Source organism: Aquarana catesbeiana, linkage group LG01 (genome assembly GCF_042186555.1).
Source record: "Aquarana catesbeiana isolate 2022-GZ linkage group LG01, ASM4218655v1, whole genome shotgun sequence".
Taxonomy (NCBI): domain Eukaryota; kingdom Metazoa; phylum Chordata; class Amphibia; order Anura; family Ranidae; genus Aquarana; species Aquarana catesbeiana.
This window is the reverse complement of record NC_133324.1, coordinates 801348312-801368536: the sequence shown is the minus strand read 5'-3', so window position 1 is coordinate 801368536 and position 20225 is coordinate 801348312. Positions and strand designations below refer to the sequence as shown.

General features: G+C 40.0%; 1 protein-coding gene across 7 annotated transcripts in view; it reads left to right on the top strand.

Moving 5' to 3' along the window:
* FAT1 (FAT atypical cadherin 1) overlaps positions 1-20225 on the top strand; it is a 382476-nt gene that overhangs the window by 167921 nt on the left and 194330 nt on the right. For all 7 annotated transcript variants that reach the window (XR_012236892.1, XM_073607779.1, XM_073607796.1 and 4 more), the window contains exon 3: positions 14907-15221. Coding sequence is in view for 6 of the 7 variants with exons in the window: in XM_073607779.1 (XP_073463880.1) it covers positions 14907-15221 (315 nt within the window). In the remaining variant the exon portion in view is untranslated. The remainder of the gene's footprint in view (positions 1-14906; positions 15222-20225) is intronic.

The following is a 20225-nucleotide window of genomic DNA, read 5'->3' as shown; positions in this document are numbered from 1 at the left end:
CTCCATATACACTATTGATAATTATAAATGTTTGCTGTGGGTAACATCTCTGTTCCTTTGTGTAAGTCACTGTATATCAAAAATGTTATGCACCACAACTAACAGGATTAGTGTGCTTAAAATTTTACTAAACCCACAACAGTAAAATCAGTCTGTATATGCAGTAAAGTGTGCTTGTTATACTCACTGTAGCACCTAGGGGGTTAATCTTCTGCATTGTGTAAAAAGGCTGTTTGATCCTATCTTCTCTTATCCTCCCCTCTTTCCACTATCCCCTAATAATTTCCTGATAACACAGAGTCTATTGAGTCAGGCTGCACATGCTCAGTTTGGTGTGTATTGCTAGAGAGGTTTTTTTTTTCTTGGGAGAGTGCATGTGATCAGCACAGGGCCAATCCGCACTGTCCAGACAGAGGGTCGTGGGGCATGCAGTCTCATAGGATAGTCAGAAAACTCCACCTACAAGCTTTAACCAGTGCTTGGCTTGACACTGACAGAAGTCACAAGACTGCTCTAACTGCTGATGAGAAAAGGTATTTAGCAGTTTATATTTACTAAAATAATTGCACTTCCGTGTTCTGTGTACTTCGGGAGACCAGATATAGTGAATGCAGGATCCTGGGTTAAGTAACCCTTTAAAATAATTTTTCCTTTTTTTGTGAAGTCACAAGTGATTCAGTCACTGAGCCAAAGTATTATTATTATATTATACACGATTCATATACCGCCAACAGTTTACACAGTGCTTTACAATGGGGGGACAGCATAATTACAGTACAGTTCAATACAGAAAGGACAAGAGGGCCCTGCTCATAGAGCTTACATTCTAAAGGGAGGGGGTGGTGGTACAAAAGGTAATAGATACGGGGAATGATTTGATGGGGGTGGCTCGGGGACAGTTGTTAGGTGGGTGTGGGATAGGCTTCCCTGAATAAGTGAGTTTTCAGGGATCTCTTAAAGGTGGACAGGTTATGGGCTGATCGGACATACCGGAGCAGGGAGTTCCAGAGGATGGGAGAGGCTCTGGAGAAGTCCTGAAGGCGAGCATGAGGGGAAGTAACAAGGGAGCTAGAGAACAGGAGGTCTTGGGAGGAGTGGAGGGGATGATTTGGGCGATATCTGCAGATGAGGTTGGTGATGTAGCTGGGGGCGATGTTGTGGCTGGCCTTGTATGTTTTCAAAGTATTCAACCCCATGGTCTACTTATTTCACAGCTTTGTAGTTAGCAGTGATATTGACACTCCACTATAGTATTCTACATAATAACACTTCTACTCATCATAGGGTTAAGCCACATATTTCCCGTCAGATTGGGCTTTGATGGCTGTAAACAATGTGGGAACCCATGTAGTAGACATATTGTGATATGTGTCTTTTTAACATTGTGATGTACAATAAACTATGTTTTTATATAAATTGATGTAGCGTCCCTTTTACCTCCATGCCTTCAAAAAAGTCCATGGCTACTTCTTTTTGTTAATGTATGGGATAAATGAGTGGATGAGGGCATGTAGCACATAGAACCTAAATTGAAAAAAATTGCCCTTGATCATAGGGAAACATGTGACATGCCACATGAAAGGCCTACCTTAAAGGATAACTAAACGCAAGAACACAAATGTTTAGGGCTGAAACAACTAATCGATTAATCGACAACTAATCGATTATGAAAATAATCGATTACTATTTTCATAATCGATTAATCGGCCAGTAACATAATGTGGTTAAAAAAAAAACTAAAATGAGCCCTTTATAGTACAAAAAGAGCAAATGATCGCTACTGTAACTATTTCTTTCACAGTTCTACAGTAAAAAAAAAAAAATGAACCCCCTTACAGTAGTGATTATTTGCTTTTTTGGTACTATAAAGGGCTAATATTCGTTTTTTTTACCCCATTATGTTACTAAACGTCTTACACCTGGTTTACATCTATGTGTTTTTTGGTGCTTTTTGCAGAAACGCACTACAGTTCATTTACATGGTTTCCTGTGGGACACGTTCACATCTATGCTTTTTTAGCCGCTGCATATTTGGAAAGCGTCAGTGACTTTAACGCAAAACAGTGCTTTTTTGGTTCAACATACTTCAATTGAGAAGCTGCAGAAAAACATGTAATGCGTTTTTGCAGCAATTTGTGTTTTTTAATCTGCCCAACAACAAATTGGCCAAAAAACATGCAAAAACGCAAATCACAGCAAAATCACGTGCGCAAAAATCAAAACGCACAGAAAAGAGCACTGCAGAAACAGATCAAAAGCAAACTGCATAGGTGTGTACCGAGCCTTATGCTGGCCACACGGATCAATTTTCATATGAGAATATTCAGACGAAAAATCTTTGCACATTCGATGAATGAACGAATGTTTGAAATTTTCACTGGTTTTTAAAATAATTGTAATTTCTGAACGAAAACCACATACACTGTCTGATAATTCCTTTCACCAAGAAGTTTTTTATTATTTCCAAATTTTCCTATTACTGTGGTTGAAAATGAACGCCGATTTGACCCCACTAACGATTAGAAAATCGAAGGAACGTTCTTATCTCTCCTCTAATAGTATATAGAGTATATCTCCTCTTATAGTATATACACAGTATATCTCTTCTGCCTGTTATTCTCAGAGTGGATTAGATATTTTGCTCCCTATATATATAGTTGGCTATTTTTATTTACCACTGCATAGAGCTATTTAAGAATAAATTGCCTTTTTTTAAAACTTTACATATTAACTAAATTATACACAACACTTTTTTTTTTTAAGGTTATTAACCGATTAATCGATTAATCGAAATAATAATCGGCCAACTAATCGATTATGAAAATAATCGTTAGTTGCAGTCCTACAAATGTTATATATAGCAACTTACCAGTCCTTAGATATGGTGACTTTATTAGATAAAAACTTTTTCATCAAGCACAAAAATCACCTTTTGATCTTGCCAGTAATACACCAACGATGCTATTTTTTTCCTGTAATTTATAATTCTTCCTGTGTAATAGGAATGAAAAAACGTGGTCCAGCCTGGGTGGCTGCAATGACTCCCTCCACAGATACAGTGGAGGAGCGAGCATAGCCACTTAGGGACAGGATGTATTCTATTTAAATTATTACTATGTAAAAATAAGTTAAAAAAAAAAAACTGAAAAAAAATGTAACGTATACAACCACCTCATTTAGGATTGGAAAGCTGGAATTAAATACATTTTCAGTTTTGGGTTCAGATATGGTATAAATTAAAACATTAGATGATGGTTGTTTTGGTTGGTTTGTCTTCAGTGACCCAGCGCTTTACCCCCAAAGTTTATGGGCAGTTTTAGAGCTGAAACATGGGAAATGTTGTATACACCATTATTTAATTTTCCATAAGGTGACATGTTAAAAGTGATGATAGATCAGCTATTCTAGCTTTTACTTGGTCAGCATTGTTGGATTTATCTCAGTGTTTATACATCACACTCTAGACGAGTTGGTGCATGTTTCAGGTATTGTTGGAAGATGTGATTTCCAGCCTAGAGCATTTCAAAGCATTACAGCTATGTACATGTCAGGAAACTCATTATTCATCTTGTTTTATAGAAAAGAAAAAAATCATGACTTGCAAATACTATAGGAAGATTAACCCCAATTACATTCTGTATAAATGCTGTTGCTTCAATAGAAACTTTATAGTAGATATATTGTTGTCAGTATAAAAAATGTTTTCTGAATTGTGGACCGGTACAGGGAGTGACCCACTGTGATCACTGTTATCCAACCTTGGCTGTAAGTTTCAGAGGTAACATCATCACTGCCACGGGTTGCATTTAAAGTGCTACTAAACCTAGGACCCTGCATTCACTATATCTGGTCTCCCATAGTACACAGAACATGGAAATGCAACTATTTTAGTAAATATAAACTGCTAAATAATTTTTCTCATCAGCATTTAGAGCAGTCTTGTGACTTCTATCAGTGTCTGGTTAAACTTGTAGGATGAATTTTACTTTTCCCCTGATTGTCCTATGGGGCTGCAGAACCCCTGACCCTCTGTCTGGATAGTGCTGATTGGCCCTGTGCTGATCACATGCACTCTCCCAAGAAAAACAAAGCATAAAACTCTCTAGCAATACACAGCAAACTGAGCACGTGTAGCTTGCTCCCAAGCTCTGTTCTATCAACAGACAGATTGGGGGCAGTGGAAGAAGGGGTGGATCAGAGAAGACAGGATCAAATAGCCTTTTTACACTATGCAGAGGATTAACTCCTTAGGTTCCATGGTGAACATAACATTTTACTGTTGTGGGTTTACTAACACTTTAAGTAAAATATTTTTAAGAAAGGGGCAGCAGCCTCTAGCTGGGCACATACCATTAGAGGTACATTATTGGTACCTAAGCCTAGTTAATGCCCCCATAAACTTTTCGCCCCCACACTTTAGCTTTAAGTTCCGTAATGCGGTTCACCACCCACACTTCTAATAAGATTTCAGTATGGTGACGTTTGACACATATCTGATTAGTTAAAAAGGAAGGCATTTGCGCTCTATCCCATAAACATTTTCCCTGTGTAGAACAATTCTAGTACTCATCCCAAAGTTCTTCTGACACAGACGCGGCAGGATGACAGGAATAAGCTGCAGCTAATAAAATCGGCGTAAATGGGGATGACAGTGGAAACTGTCTGCTTTTTTTCTCTCCAAAAGATTTGGTGGTCTGGAATTAATGTGCTGAATCGAGGAGCCGCTTCTGTCGAGATTCTCTAATTGCATCATCGCTTCCCATTTATCCACAGAGCCCTGCCTGCTGACCATTACTTTGGGCAGGAACAATCACTTTTCTTTTCACAAAGACTAGTTCTCTCCCCCAAAATATTCTCAGTTGACATATTTCAGATAAAAGCCTTTCAGAACTTTGTCATTAAACACCTTCTGACTTTACAGCTAAATGTCCTAGGTACAGATTTGGGGTCATTTATCAGCCAAAGGCGCCTTAAAAGAGAGAGTTGTTGCTTTTTAAAAAAAAAATTTATTGCAATAACAATTAAATGATCAAAGGCTAATGCACCCTGAATCAACGCAATGCCTTATCTTATTGTCAAGGAGATAGGAGCCGAAATATAGGTCTATAAAAGGTAGAGCGTCTGAAGGATACTCGAGTCGCTGTTAATTGAAAAGTTATTACATGTGCTTTATTTTATTATTTCTTCTATACTGGATAATCTGGAAATAAATGTTTAATAGACGCTCTGCCCTAATAATGCAATAATGTGACCAGGGGCGGACTGATTAACTCATGGGGCCCCCGGGCAATAGGAGATCATGGGGCCCCCAGGCAATCAGAGATTATGGGGCCACACAATATACAATCACACAGTATACACATACATGTACACACAGTATACACAGACAGATGTAAAAAAAACACAGATTTATACATACTGTCCCTGGTTTTACTGAGGCTGGCAACCCTAATGGGGCCCCCTAGTGACCCAGGGCCCTCGGGCAGTGCCCGAGTCACTCAAAATGGTCAGTCCGCCCCTGAATGTGACTTGTATGTCAGGTGATGACACATCTGCATTGAAGACAGTTATTCAGTGCAAAACTGAGCTGATGTAAAACATTGATATGACCCCACCCTGAACACAAGCCGCTCTTTGTAGAAAACTTAAAGTGTTTGTTACCCCAACACTTCATATTCCTGATATGTGCCTGCTGTACCATGTACTTGTATAAGAAAATATCCTGTTCTCTCTGTATTGCTTCCTTTATGTGCAATCCCTGGTGTTCCTGCCAGTTCCTCTGCTTTCCTATTAAAATCTGACCACACAAAGCAGGAGAATACACCGTGGTCAGTTCTCTAGCTATGCTGGGAACTCAGTATGCTCTACTTCAATGATCAGACTTGTCCTGACACTCCCCCAATAATTACTGTGTTCTCCAGGTGGGGATGTTGGCTCCCCACCCCCCTCCCCCCAAGTATAACAAGCCCACTCTATAGTTTTCTATTTGTCCCAAATTTCTGGGGACAGTCCAGGGTTTTTAAATTTAGGAAATGATAATTATTTTAGAGCTGACCCGCATTGTGCCCTTAGGTGTGGAAGTGTGGACTTTGGGGTTGATTTACTAAAGGCATATAGACTTTTTACTTTGCAAGTGAATTTCACCTTTATTGAATGGGGCAAAACTCTGCTGACCTATATTATCTAACCATGTGTAAACGAAAATAAAGTTTTTTTATTTCCTTCAAGTGATTGGGTATTCTTTGCAAAGCAAATTATCACCACATTCACTAAGTTAAAGAATATATAAACTCAACATTTCATATTCCTGATATGTGCCTGCTGTACCATGTACTTGTAGGAAAAAGTATCCTGTTCTCTCTGTATTGCTTTCTTTATATGAAATCCCTGGTGTTCCTGCCAGTCTCTCTACTTTTCTATGAAAAACTGATCACACTAAGCATCAGAGCACAGCATGGTCAGTTCTTTTGCTATGCTAAGAACTCTGCTCTCCTCCAATGATCAGACGTGTGCTGACATGCCTTTCCCTGCACAGCCATTCACTGGGAAGATCAGTGTGCTTCTCTTTCTCCTTCCTGGGCTCCTTATGAAGCTGAAAACAGAGGGTATGCGATCAGATATAAAAAGGGGGAAAAAGGTGTGTATATATAAATATTTTGTCTTTAATTTCTATTCTAAACTGGATGGGTTGTTTTACAAGGTGAGGGTTTCCTTTGAGGAAAAATCTCTTTGAAAAGTGAAGACAATCTATTTGCCTTTAGTAAGTCAATCCTTTTGTGTCCTGTTTGTGATAGCACCGGATTATTTATATGTGTATGACTGAACATGGTTTAAGGTGGTTCTAAAGCCTGGACATTTTTTTACCTTAATGAATTCTATGCATTAAATTGATTGTAAAGGTTTGTTTAAAAAAACAAACAAAAAACCCAAACATGTAATACTTGCCTCCTCTGTGCAAGGGTTTTGCACAGAGTGGCCCCGATCCTCCTCTTCTTGAGTGCCCCCACAGAGATCCACATTCCTTGGGGGCACTCGTGTGGGTGCGCTCCTGAGTCCTGCTACTGGGTCCATTGACACAGACAGCAGGACTCGGCCCGCCCCCCGTGTCACTGGATTTGATCGACAGCAGCGGGAGCCAATGGCTCCTGCTGCTATCAATCTGTCCAATGAGGACCCGAGACAGCGGCTGGAGCTGCTGGGCTCGTGCTCGTCACTGGAACGATTGGGTTCAGGTAAGAAAAAGGAGGGGTCTGGGGGTGTACGCACTTTTGTTGCCAGCAGTTTAGACATTAATGGCTGTGTGTTGAGTTATTTTGAGGGGACAGCAAATTTACACTGTTATACAAGCTGTACACTTACTACTATACATTGTAGCAAAGTGTCATTTCTTCAGTGTTGTCACATGAAAAGATAGAATAAAAAATTTACAAAAATGTGAGGGGTGTACTCACTTTTATGAGATACTGTAAGTATTGTAAAATAGTATAAGTATTAATGATAAGAAATACATAAAAATATAATAAAAATTAGAGAAGATATCATGGTGTTCTATTGTCCAATATCATAAATTGTTCATTAAAATAAATATTGTATGATAAAATATATTAGCAAATATTATATGATATATGATGAGCTGAAACTATAGAAAGAAAAAGCATATTTGGGTAATATTTATTTAATTAGATTTGTAGGTATACATAACGAAAAGCAGATATAATTGGATATAACTGGTGGTGCCCACATGCAATTAATTCATATATTGTGGATAATATATAATTTATAATTAATTTGTTTAAGGTAAATAATAAATAATTATCCCGAAGGTTAGGAATAATTGTTCACGTCACCCTTCTTGATGGTCAATTTTCCACAAAAGATAAAATACTCACTGCAGAAAGGGACAGAGCTACAGAAGCTAAACCTGATTTGTTTCCTCTTCGATCAAGCATTTTGGTTTAATATTTTTTTTCCAGATGAAACAAAAATTATTTTGTTGATAACATTAAATTACAAAATGTTTGTTTGTGTAGCAACAATAATGTCATGTCATTTTTTATTTAAGTGGAGGTTTGCTTAAAGCAAGGCAATAACTTATAATAACTTAAAACTGTATTGTACCAGGTAACCAACTGTGCAAATCGGAAGTTGTGGCAAAGAAGAAATACAGCCGGTACTCCATTGCTCCTGTTTTTGTACTCTGGGATAACCACAAATGTATCAGCTTGCAGATCATGGATCAGGGCGGGCATCTGATGAAAACAGGAAGGCTGATGGAAACCCTTAGGTTGTTTAATTGTCAGATATGAGTCAGAGCGGAGGATTAAAATAGGAAGCAAGGCTGTCAAGAGAGATTGGACAGACTTGATCTGGCTTGTCTGCGTCTGAACTAGTTCGAACGGCAGATTTAATCTTGTTTTTATATATACAGTATCTGACAAAAGTGAGTATACCCCTCACACTTTTGTAAATATTTTATTCTATCTTTTCATGTGACAACACTGAAGAAATGACACTTTGCTACAATGTAAAGTAGTGAGTGTACAGCTTGTATAACAGTGTAAATTTGCTGTCCCCTCAAAATAACTCAACACACAGCCATTAATGTCTAAACCGCTGGCAACAAAAGTGAGTACACCCCTAACTGAAAATGTCCAAATTGGGCCAAAAGTGTCAATATTTTGTGTTGCCACCATTATTTTCCAGCACTGCCTTAACCCTCTTGGGCATGGAGTTCACCAGAGCTTCACAGGTCGCCACTGGAGTCCTCTTCCACTCCTCCATGATGACATCACGGAGCTGGTGGATGTTAGAGACCTTGCGCTCCTCCACCTTCCGTTTGAGGATGCCCAACAGATGCTCAATAGGGTTTAGGTCTGGAGACATGCTTGGCCAGTCCATCACCTTTACCCTCAGCTTCTTTCGTAAGGCAGTGGTCATCTTGGAGGTGTGTTTGGGGTAGTTATTATGTAGGAATACTGCCCTGCGGCCCAGTCTCCAAAGGAGGGGATCATGCTCTGCTTCAGTATGTCACAGTACATGTTGGCATTCATGGTTCCCTTAATGAACTGTAGCTCCCCAGTGCCGGCAACACTCATGTAGCCAGACCATGACACTCCCACCACCATGCTTGACTGTAGGCAAGACACACTTGTCTTTGTACTCCTCACCTGGTTGCTGCCACACATGCTTGACACCATCTGAACCAAATGAGTTTATCTTGGTCTCATCAGGCCACAGGACATCATTCCAGTAATCCATGTCCTTAGTCTGCTTGTCTTCAGCAAACTGTTTGAGGGCTTTCTTGTGCATCATCTTTAGAAGAGGCTTCCTTCTGGGACAACAGCCATGCAGACCAATTTCATGCAGTGTGCGGCATATGGTCTGAGCACTGACAGGCTGACCTCCCACCCCCTTCAACCTCTGCACCAATGCTGGCAGCACTTATACTTCTATTTCCCAAAGACAACCTCTGGATATGACGCTGAGCACTTGCACTCAACTCCTTTGGTCAACCATGGCGAGGCCTGTTCTGAGTGGAACCTATCCTGTTAAACCGCTGTATGGTCTGTTGCAGCTCAGTTTCAGGGTCTTGGCAATCTTCTTATAGCCTAGGCCATCTTTATGTAGAGCAACAATTCTTTTTTCAGATCCTCAGAGAGTTCTTTGCCATGAGGTGCCATGTTGAACTTCCAGTGACCAGTATGAGAGAGTGAGAGCGATAACACCAAATTTAACACACCTGCTCCCCATTCACACCTGAGACCTTGTAACACTAACGAGTCACATGACCTCAGGGAGGGAAAATGGCTAATTGGGCCCAATATGGACATTTTCACTTGGGGTGTACTCACTTTTGCTGCCAGTGGTTTAGACATTAATGGCTGTGTGTTGAGTTATTTTGAGGGGACAGCAAATTTACACTGTTATACAAGCGGTACACTCACTGATTTACATTGTAGCAAAGTGACATTATTTCAGTGTTGTCACATGTAAAGATATAATAAAATATTTACAAAAATGTGAGGGGTGTACTCACTTTTGTGAGATACTGTGTGTGTGTGTATGTATGTGTGTGTGTGTGTATATATATATATATATATATATATATATATATATATATGTGTGTGTGTGTGTGTGTGTGTGTGTGTGTGTGTGTGTGTATTCTGATTGGTGCCGCTGCACTTTAGTTTCAGGGGAAATGAGTAATATAATTGTCTTATAGACTACGTTTTGTGCCACGATCCATAGCACTTCAGCTGCCAAGTTCTAGTCTCGGCATACTTCCTCTGAACAGTGTTCTGCAGCAAAGGGAGAATTAGGTTTCTGTCCAATAGATGTTTATAGGGATTTCCTCAACAACCAGCTGGCTGCATGCCAGAACCTGAACTTTCAGAAGAAGATTTCCAGATTGGGGTTCAGAGTAAAGATAAAACCATCACCATACTTACCTCATTGGGACCTTGAAAACTTGGCAATTCCCCCGATTTTCCTGAATTGGTAAAGACTTTCAAAATGCCAGATAGTCGTACCTCAGTGTAATTGGTGTTTTCCTGCCATTGCGAATAGTAGATTTCACTCATTATTAGTATAGTCACACAGTTGTCTAGTGAATTCCTTTGTGGTATGCCTAATGTCTAATGAATATGCCAGTTCTTCACTAGTATGCTAGTTTATTCACTAACCCCTTCCATTATAGTCTATAGGTGGTTATAGATAAAAAAATGAATTACAAATGTCTCAAAATAAGAATAGTAAACCATTATTATAACATAAACCCCTAAAAGTGATGAATAGAATATTTTTTCTCTCTCTTTTGCCAGTGATTTTATAATAAAAAGAAAATGTAAATGAATCAAACCTATTCCCCTTCTTTTAAGATGTGCCTTATGATGCCAGAACCCAGCAATAACATTTATCTAGGCCAGGGGTCTCCAAACTTACTAAACAAGGGGCCAGTTTACTGTCCTTCAGAATTTAGGGGGGTCGGACTGTGGCCATTGGGAGTAGATGAGTTCCCGACATCTGTGGGAAAAAAACATCTTTTGTGTCATTGGGAGGAATTGTCCCCGATCATTGATGTCATTGGGTCCAATTGTTGGTGTCTTTGGGAGGAATTGTGTCTCATAGTTTGTGTCACTGGGAGGAATTGTGCCCCTTCATTGGTGTCGGGGGGGGGGTTATTATGCCCCATTGTTGGTATGTAAATAGTGCCCCAATGGTCAGATAAAAGCAAACAAAGGGCCACAGTTTGGAGACCGCTGATCAGATAGATTAGCAGAATTAGTGTTTGCTGGGGAAGTAAGTAGTGTAAAGACAGTGAACATGAGCAGAGTAGTTTTAAGCTTGGAAATACCTGTATTACCAATCAGATTCGAGTGCACACTGAAAATAAGGATTTAAATCTGATTGGTTGCTTTTGGTTAGTGCAGTGCCCAGAAATGCTAATAAGTAAAGCTGGCCATACCTAATCAGCCAGCAGGCTGATCAAAAAACTGACCTGATCAAAACATTCCCCCATTCACACAAGTGAGATGGATGGAGGAATCCTCCCCACTGCATTATTGTATTCTGACAGTGGGGGTACCTCCTCCTCCAGTTGGCTGTAGCGCTGCTCAAACAAACATTTGGGAATGGGAATGGCCAAAGAAGGAACAAAATAACATTTTGATCCATCTATGGAAAGCTTAAAGTGTTTCTAAAGGTTGATTCTTTTTTTTTTATCTTCATGCATTGTTTGCATGAAGATAAAAAAACCTTCTGTGTGCAGTGGCTTCCCCCAGCCCCCCAATCCTTTCCTGAGCTCCCTCCGATCCAGCGATGTTCATGATAGCCTCGGCTGTATGGGGACTCTCCCTCCTCGTTGGCTGAGACGGCTAATGGACACATAGAGCAGCAGCTAGGAGTGAGCACGTAGTGGTGCCCCCAGGGCAAGCAGCATTCTCTGGGGGCACTACTTGAGGGGAAGGAGCCAAGAGCGCCAGCGGGAGACCCAAAAAGAAGAGAATTGGAGCTGCTCTGTGCATAACCACTGCACAGAGCAGGTAAATATAACATTTTTTAATTTTTTTTTTAATTAAGCTTTAATATCACTTTAAGGATGGCCATACACGGAGCAAATCTCTTACCTGCAACCGCGGGTTGCAGAAAAGAAAATAACTTGATTCCCCCATCAACACAGACTGCTGAACCGGCCGAGATTCTAACTGGCCTTAGGATGATTGCTGATAAGCCATTTTTTTTGCAAATCAGTAACTTTTGTAATCTTAACTTTTTTTTATCCAGTTGGTGTCATGGGTTTTCAGTTAAAACTGGGCTCAAAACAAGCAGATAAGTGGACAACTGAAAAAATATAATAATAATCAGACTGTCTTTATTTGTCAAATAATTTATAACTGTTTTCAGCCAGTCTGGTCACCCATGGTAAAAAGCATAAATACTTTTTTTTTGACCGGAAATAAAGAGACAATGTTACTTTGCTCGCTCAGTGCTTGTGAGGCCACCCCTCCACTTGACCACCTAAAACTCACTTCTCCAGTACTCTCCCATCGTTCCATACTCAAAAATTGCTGGTATCAGTTGGTGTGAGAAAATTTAGGGAGCAGTGACACCATCCCTTCCAGCAAGTGATTGATAGAGTTCAAGTCTAGCAATTGGCTGCTAGGTCCAAAGACGGCATCATGAAAGGAGGTCATGTGCTCCTCTATATCCAGAAGCACCTGGTATTTTGTGGCAGAGTATCATTGGAGAGGTATCAGTGAGTCAGATAGGCGGCTTTGCACAGACACTGTAACTTTGTCCTGAATGTCTGTACAGCTTGGTCCAGTACAGGACACACCTCTAACCTGCTGATAAGACAATGATAGAGGAGCAGTATACTGATGAGTCATATTTAGCCAGTAGGTTTCTAGGCAGGTAATTACAGACTTATGGTGCTCACAGATGTTAATGATTATGGTACTGTATCAAGTGTGATCCAGCAATTTTAATCATTAACCATTTGACCTCTGGAAGATTTACCCCGCCTTTCTGACCAGGCCATTTTTTGTGATACAGCACTGAGTTATTTTAACTGAAAATTGCACGGTTGTGCGACGCTGTACCCTAATAAAATGTATGTCATTTATTCCCACAAATAGAGCTTTCTTTTGGTGGTATTTGATCACCACTGCTTTTGCTTTTTTTTTTTTTTTTTTTTGCACTATAAACAAAAAAGCAGCCAATTTTGAAAAAAAAAAACTATTTTTTATTCCTTGCTATATCCAATAAAAAAATACGTAAAAATCAAATTTCTTCATAAATTTAGGCCAATATGTTTTCTGCTACATGTTTTTGGTAAAAAAAATCCTAATAAGCGTATATTGATTGGTTTACGCAAACGTTATAGCGTCTACAAACTATGGGATATATTTATGGATTTTTTTTTTTATACTAGTTGTGAAAAAAAGAACATAAGAACAGGGATATGCCTTGTAACGGGACTGCGATATTGCAGCGGACATTCTGACACTAACTGACACTTTGCAGGAACCTGTGATACTAATACAGTGATCAGTGCTAAAAATATGTACTGCCACTGTACTAATGACACTGGCTAGGAAAGGGTTAATCATCTACGGCGATCAAGGGGTTAAATGTGTGCCTAGCCAGTGTTTGTGTTTACTATGTGTGCTGCTTTTACTAAGGCAAAATATGGATTCTAATCCCTGCTTTGCAGGAACACAGAATCCATCCCTTACCCCATAAGAACAGGGATCTGCCTTGTTTACATAGGCAAATAACCATTCTGTGTACTTTACTGATAATTGGTGGGTGCCAGAAGACATCAAGTGCCCGGCACCTGCAGATCGTCTTCTGCTTGAATTAGCACAGCAGAAGCATCCCACCAGTGGCACATGCGCGCCCTCTGCAGGCAGAAGTCTGGAATCACATATATATATATATATATATATATATATATATATATATGTATATATATATATATATATATATATATATATATATATATGAATGATCCAGCACACAGCTGCTGCCCTGTAGCAGTAAAACTGCTATAGGGCGGTCAGCAAGTGGTTAAAGCTCCAGCAAACATATACAGACATATGCACTTGCTTTGGGTGAACATGAACATGTACGCTTGTTTCTATAAAGAGGGGAGGGGGAGAGCTCTGTTGACACCCTCCCCTGGCAATAGCGGTGGGCTCATGAAACATGGCTTGGCCAACAAGTGTTGAGAAAGGCATACAGTCTAAGCATACCATAATGGGCAAGCTTGATTGTATGTTCTGTAATACTGTATCTATAGGTATCTTTACACCTGTTTGAGAAGCTTTACTCATGTCAAGTAATATCTGGATTTAATCCAAAAGCTGTAAAATCATGATAAAGCGAGGTATCGCCGCTCTAGGAAGGTCGATTAGGAGCAGGAAAAATGACGCTTTTCACTTTGTAGTCAGTGCTTAATCATAGCTCATGATTAAGCACTGACTACAGTGTGAAATGCGTCAGATTTCCTGCATTCTTCTGCTGTGATATGTATTTTGGATGATCTTTATTCAATAAAGGATAAACAAAACAAAAAAAAATTCTGAGTGCGGCTGTCCACGACTTTTTCTTACTACTTCACTGTAAAATCATGATGTTCTAGCATTTTGACGGGGTTGACCACAAGCCGTTTTTAAATCCTGTTGTGTTTAAACACCTCTAGAGATAGTAGATACAAGTAATTTTGCCTCCCTCTGTGGCCTTCAGCACTTTAAAATGCTTCCATTAGAATGGGTTTATTGCTGCACTGATTGATTATGTTCTGCACTTAATATGTGTTTTGCGCAATTAGAAATTGAAAGATACTTAACCTTAAGTGCTGAAATTTCCATTAACTGCTGTCTCTGTCTTTCTTTAATGTTCAGGTATTATACGGACGGCGGATACTCTTGACCGTGAAACGACTTCTCATTACTGGCTGACTGTTTACGCTACAGATCGAGGTGTTGTTCCACTTTCATCTTTCATTGAAATATATATTGAAATTGAAGATGTTAATGATAATGCAGCGCAGACCTCAGAACCTGTGTATTACCCAGAGGTCATGGAGAACTCTCCCAAGGATTTATCCGTTGTGCAAATTAAGGCATTTGATCCAGATTCCAGCTCCAGCGACAAGCTGACTTATAAGATTTCAAGCGGGAACCCTCAAGGATTCTTTGCAATCAATCCAAAGACAGGTAAGCGCCATTTAACTAATGCAAGTATCATTTTGGTACAATTGTGAAAGAAGGGAAATAGCCCCAGAGTGGAAATCTTATTAAATGAAATTTCAATGCTTTAACATATTGTATGACGAGCATACCCTCAGTTTAACAAATCTAGGATATGCTAAAATGTTGTCCATTTGCATTCTTGTTCAGACAACAGCCTAATCAGATAAGGATTGTCTGTCTTTGCTATGAATATTTTTCAGCACACAAAAGTCATTGACCAACATGCTCTTGGCATCTAATGTGAATATTGTGATGATTACACTGCTATTTTCATATTAAAGAATGGCTGGGACTATGAATACACCATCTTCTGTGCACAGGGATCAGGCATATTCCAGTGCCATGAGCTTCCCCATCTTGGATAGCCTTGGAAGATCCTAGGCTTACATGATAGTTGTCAGGCCACCCACTCTCTCTAGAACTGCCTACTATTTTGCTCTGACCCTATACAAAGAAATTAGGGCACCGCTTCAGGCTCTAGTAGGTCCTTATATGCTGAAAGACACTGGGAGTGCAGGCAGAGAAAAAACTAATCTCAGCTCCATAGAAGTCAATGAGGAAGGAAAAGTCCCAGGACACAACACCCTGAAGGAAAGAGTGGAAGCAGTCTCAGCCTAGACTCTGTTCAGGGCACATCCCCAACATGTTTCGCCCCACCCACGGGACTTAGTCATGGGTCCCTGAATTCCTCCAAATTGAACCACCTCCCAAGACATTTAATAACAACCTGGAAAATGCCTGTTGTTCTAGTGAGTGCTTCTGGAATAAATTATCACCTGACCAGGATCAAGGTAATTATAGCTACATTTACAAAAGGATCATACTGATAGATGCACAGATAACAATAAAAATACATTTATTGTATAAAATTCATCTTACATTTTCCATAACTACATGTACACAAATGTACATTAGTTTTGGCGCTTGGCACATGATATAAGCTGGCAAGCCTCATTCACGATTGCTGATTACCTTACAATGGCAGCCTTTGGTTTTATTATTTCTGTGCACTTTGTGGACATCAGAAGCCAGGTATATTCTACTAGTTCCTTTGATCTAGTAATTTCCATGTATGTAGATTCATGAGAAGGGCTGAAGAGCTTATGGCAAACAAAATATTTCACATTTTATATGTCAGTAAGAATATTTAGGATTGCAACAAACCCATATATTGAAAAATGGGGTTAATCCTTTTAAAAAAACCCTTTACATCAATCCCGTGTGTTGGGTTACTGCATTCACATTAACGTTAACATACATTTTGAATGGGCTACCGACACAGCACAATGTGCATGAGCCGAACATGCACCATTTTGAACACAGCGCTTTGTTAGTTCACATCTAAGTAAGTGTTATAGTGAGCTAAAGATATGCTCATTTCTCCAAATTCTATTACCTCCAGGTCTCCCGGTAATGCCATTTTGCCCCTTTTAGAAAATGCCATGGTCTAATAGTATAACCCCAGTTATTACCACTACGTTCTTGTGTTATTGGTCACCCCTCGTGTTTTCATTATATGGGGGGCTATATTCTAGATGAAGTGTTTTCTAAGTTTCTCCTTGTGTATGAGTTTGGAGAATCTACTTACAAGGATGAATTGGGCAGCCAAAGTCCTACATGTCACTGACAGGACTGCTGAAGTGTAAAACGCTTCAGAACAATTTCAGGCAGTTTGTGAAATCCTGTTCAATGAATTTAAAGGTCACCTGTGTCATTTGTACTCAGTGGGAAATGCGCAAAATATCAGCTTATGTCTTTTGCCCAGAAAGCCTCTTGTAATAGCAGCAGTTGTTTTGTTTTCAGCCTCGACCACGGAGGACATATCATGCTGTTTATTTTCACTTTGAAAGACAGAATTTCGCTCCACGCTGCTGATGATTAAACGTTACTTTCTTGTATTTCTGTGTTTGCTGAATGTGTTATGAGCAAGAAAGACTGCCTGTGTTTTGTTAGTTTTTTGTGCTTGATGCCATTTATGAGTGCAATATTTATCAATGATATGCTGTTAGACAAAGTGGAGGACAGAGTCACCAGTGAGTCCCTTTATAAGAGCAGCCCCTTCCTCCCCCAAATAGATAGTTTTACATGTAGGGCGTCATTTAAGTAGAACTATAGGCAAAACTTTTTTTTCAATTTTGGATAGAGCAAGGCAGGTTTATTACCCCAGTCAGATTTTTTTTTGCCATATGTGTCCCATTGCAGGGATTTCCCTTCACTTCCTGTCCAATAGTCAAACAGGAAGGGAGAGGAAATCTCTGCAAATTAAGGAATTTCCATGGTGACCCCCAGGTCACCAGCACTAGTGTCCCCATAGGAACATTTTCCCTCTATTACTTATATCCCAAAATTTGGGATTGTCTTTTACTTTTTGCCCTTAATTGTACTTTAAGACATTAGACACTATACAATCAGGGTATACAATCTCTATACAATCTACTTTGAAATTTACCAAAACTGCACACAGACACTTACCAGCTCTGATGTGATGAGGCATAAAATCCCTGGCTCTCTGTGAATAGCTGAATGCAGTCATGCTCGGATAAATGCTTCTGCACTGGCGTTTACCCACATATGCGCTTATGGCGCCTCTCCCCAAATGCAAAAGTAGCGCATTTGGGAAGAAGGGCTATATGCGGTGTGGGTAAATGCCAGTGTAGATGCCGTCAGTCTTTACCTGAGCACAGTCACATACTGCCATTCATGTTGCATCCTAGGTGCCAGAAAGTGACAGGTATTTTACCACTCAGTACACAGGAGCTGCAGCGAGTCCACGTGCATTAGACCTTAGAGTGCCCCCCCACTAACACCACTTTTTCCAACAGAGGATCACAGGTTCGCACAGAGGTTCACCCCACCCACTTCTCAGACACGTCGCATGCCCCAGGAGGCACCTCTACACACAGAACACACTTTTTTTTTCACCTTTTTTTTTCCATGTAAAAGTTCTGTTCTGCTCCCCAATGAGCCCTTCATTGAGAAAGGTAGAGGGGGTGGGTTCAGTGGCACATTATTGTGAGGCCCAGAGGCTGAACCCGGAAGAGCTGGCAGACCGCCCAATGATGTCATACATAAAGATGGTGGCGTAGGACTGAGCAGGGCCAGAATTCTGAGAGGATTCTGTAGGACAATGCTAGATCTGTGGATGGGTGAGTATCTTAAATGTTCTGAACCAGCAACAGGATATGGGAGGTGGGGAGGGTGGAGATCTGTTTGATCATCAATCTTTTTCCCCCACTGCCCTCCTTAAACCCTATATACCCATATACCAAGATAATCTAAAATTTCTGATGCGCAAGGCTATGAGGTAACTAGATGAAACATAGTCACCTGTCTGTTCTGGAGATACTTTACTACTGTGTTTCCCCGAAAGTAAGACCTATCTTGATTTTTTAGGATGGCTGCAATATAAGCCCTACCCTGAAAATAGCCCCAAGTTAAAGTCCTTGTAAAATCATGTAATCCATGCTGTAAAAGGATTATTTAATGTCCAGTGTGTGTCTTTATGTAACATTATTGTAGAAAATACCTTATTTACAGCACCGCTGGGCGCTCATGTGACCCCCCTGAGTTCCCCTCCTCTCCTCCTGGCTGACGATAGTGGCCCCTCCCTCTGCAGTGCTTGGAGCAGGGCTGACATCAGCGGGGTTCTCGGCATCTCCCACTGCAGTGCTCGGAGCGGGTAAGAAGAGCCCCGGCGGGTCATGTGAGCGCCCAGCGGAGCTGTAAATAAGGTATTTTTTACAATATTACATAAAGACACACACTGGACATTATATAATCCATTTACAGAACAGATTAAATGATTTTACAAGGACTCAAACAAGGGTTTATTTTGGGGATTACAGAGATGCTGACTCCTGAGCTGACAGGGAGGGAGAGGGAGAGAGAAGACAGGAGACAAATAAGACATCCCCTGAAAATAAGCCCTAATGAATTTTTTGGAGCTAAAATGAATATAAGACCGGGTCTTATTTTTGGGGGAAACCCGGTAGAATATTGATATGTAAGTCATGTTGGTGGGACTGTTACTTTGTATATCTTCCTATATTTGACTCTATTAAACCTTTTGTATGCACTTATCCGAATTGCCTGTAAAATAATTGTGTGCACTTTCCTGAATTGCCTGTAAATGGCAATAAACATGTGTATTTACGCATAAAGGCCTCATTCACGCGGCCGTAAAAAATGTAATGATGTTATTACACATTTTTTCTAGGAGAAAAGTTCCTGTGTATTGATCAGTAAAACACTTGCATATAGATGCACTTAATTTAATGCGTAAAGACGACAATGCGTACATAATATGTTTTTGTGATAAATTATTTTCCTCTTTGTTTAGACCTAAAGTGTTACTAAACCCAGGAACCTGCATCCACTATATCTGTTCTCCCACAGTACACAGAACATGAAAATTTTAGTAAATATAAACTGCTAAATACCTTTTCTCATCAGCAGTACATAGCAGTCTTGTGACTTGTATCAGTGTCTGGAGTTTTCATTCTGCTCTGACTGTCCTATGAGGCTGCATGACCCCTGACTTTCTGTCTGGACAGTGCTGATTGGCCCTGTGCTAATCACATGCACCCTCCCAAAAAAAAAAAAAAACTCTAGCAATACACACCAAACTGAGCATGTACATAGTGCCTCCAAGGCTCTGTTCTATCAGAAGACGGACTGGGGACAGTAAAAGAAAAGGGGGGGGGGTCAGAGGAGACAGGATCAAGCAGCCTTTTTACACAATGCAGATGATAACCCCTTAGGTTCCACACTGAGTATAACAAGCATGCTTTACTGCATATACAGACTGATTTTACTGTTGTGAGTTTAGTAACACTTTAATGTATGTGCTTACAAATGCAAATACATACATTTATACACCCAACGTACATGTTCTTAGATGCAGGTTTTTGGTTTCTCTATTACAGGTCTGAAAGCAGCTCATCTTTATTAGCAGGTTATTGAATAATT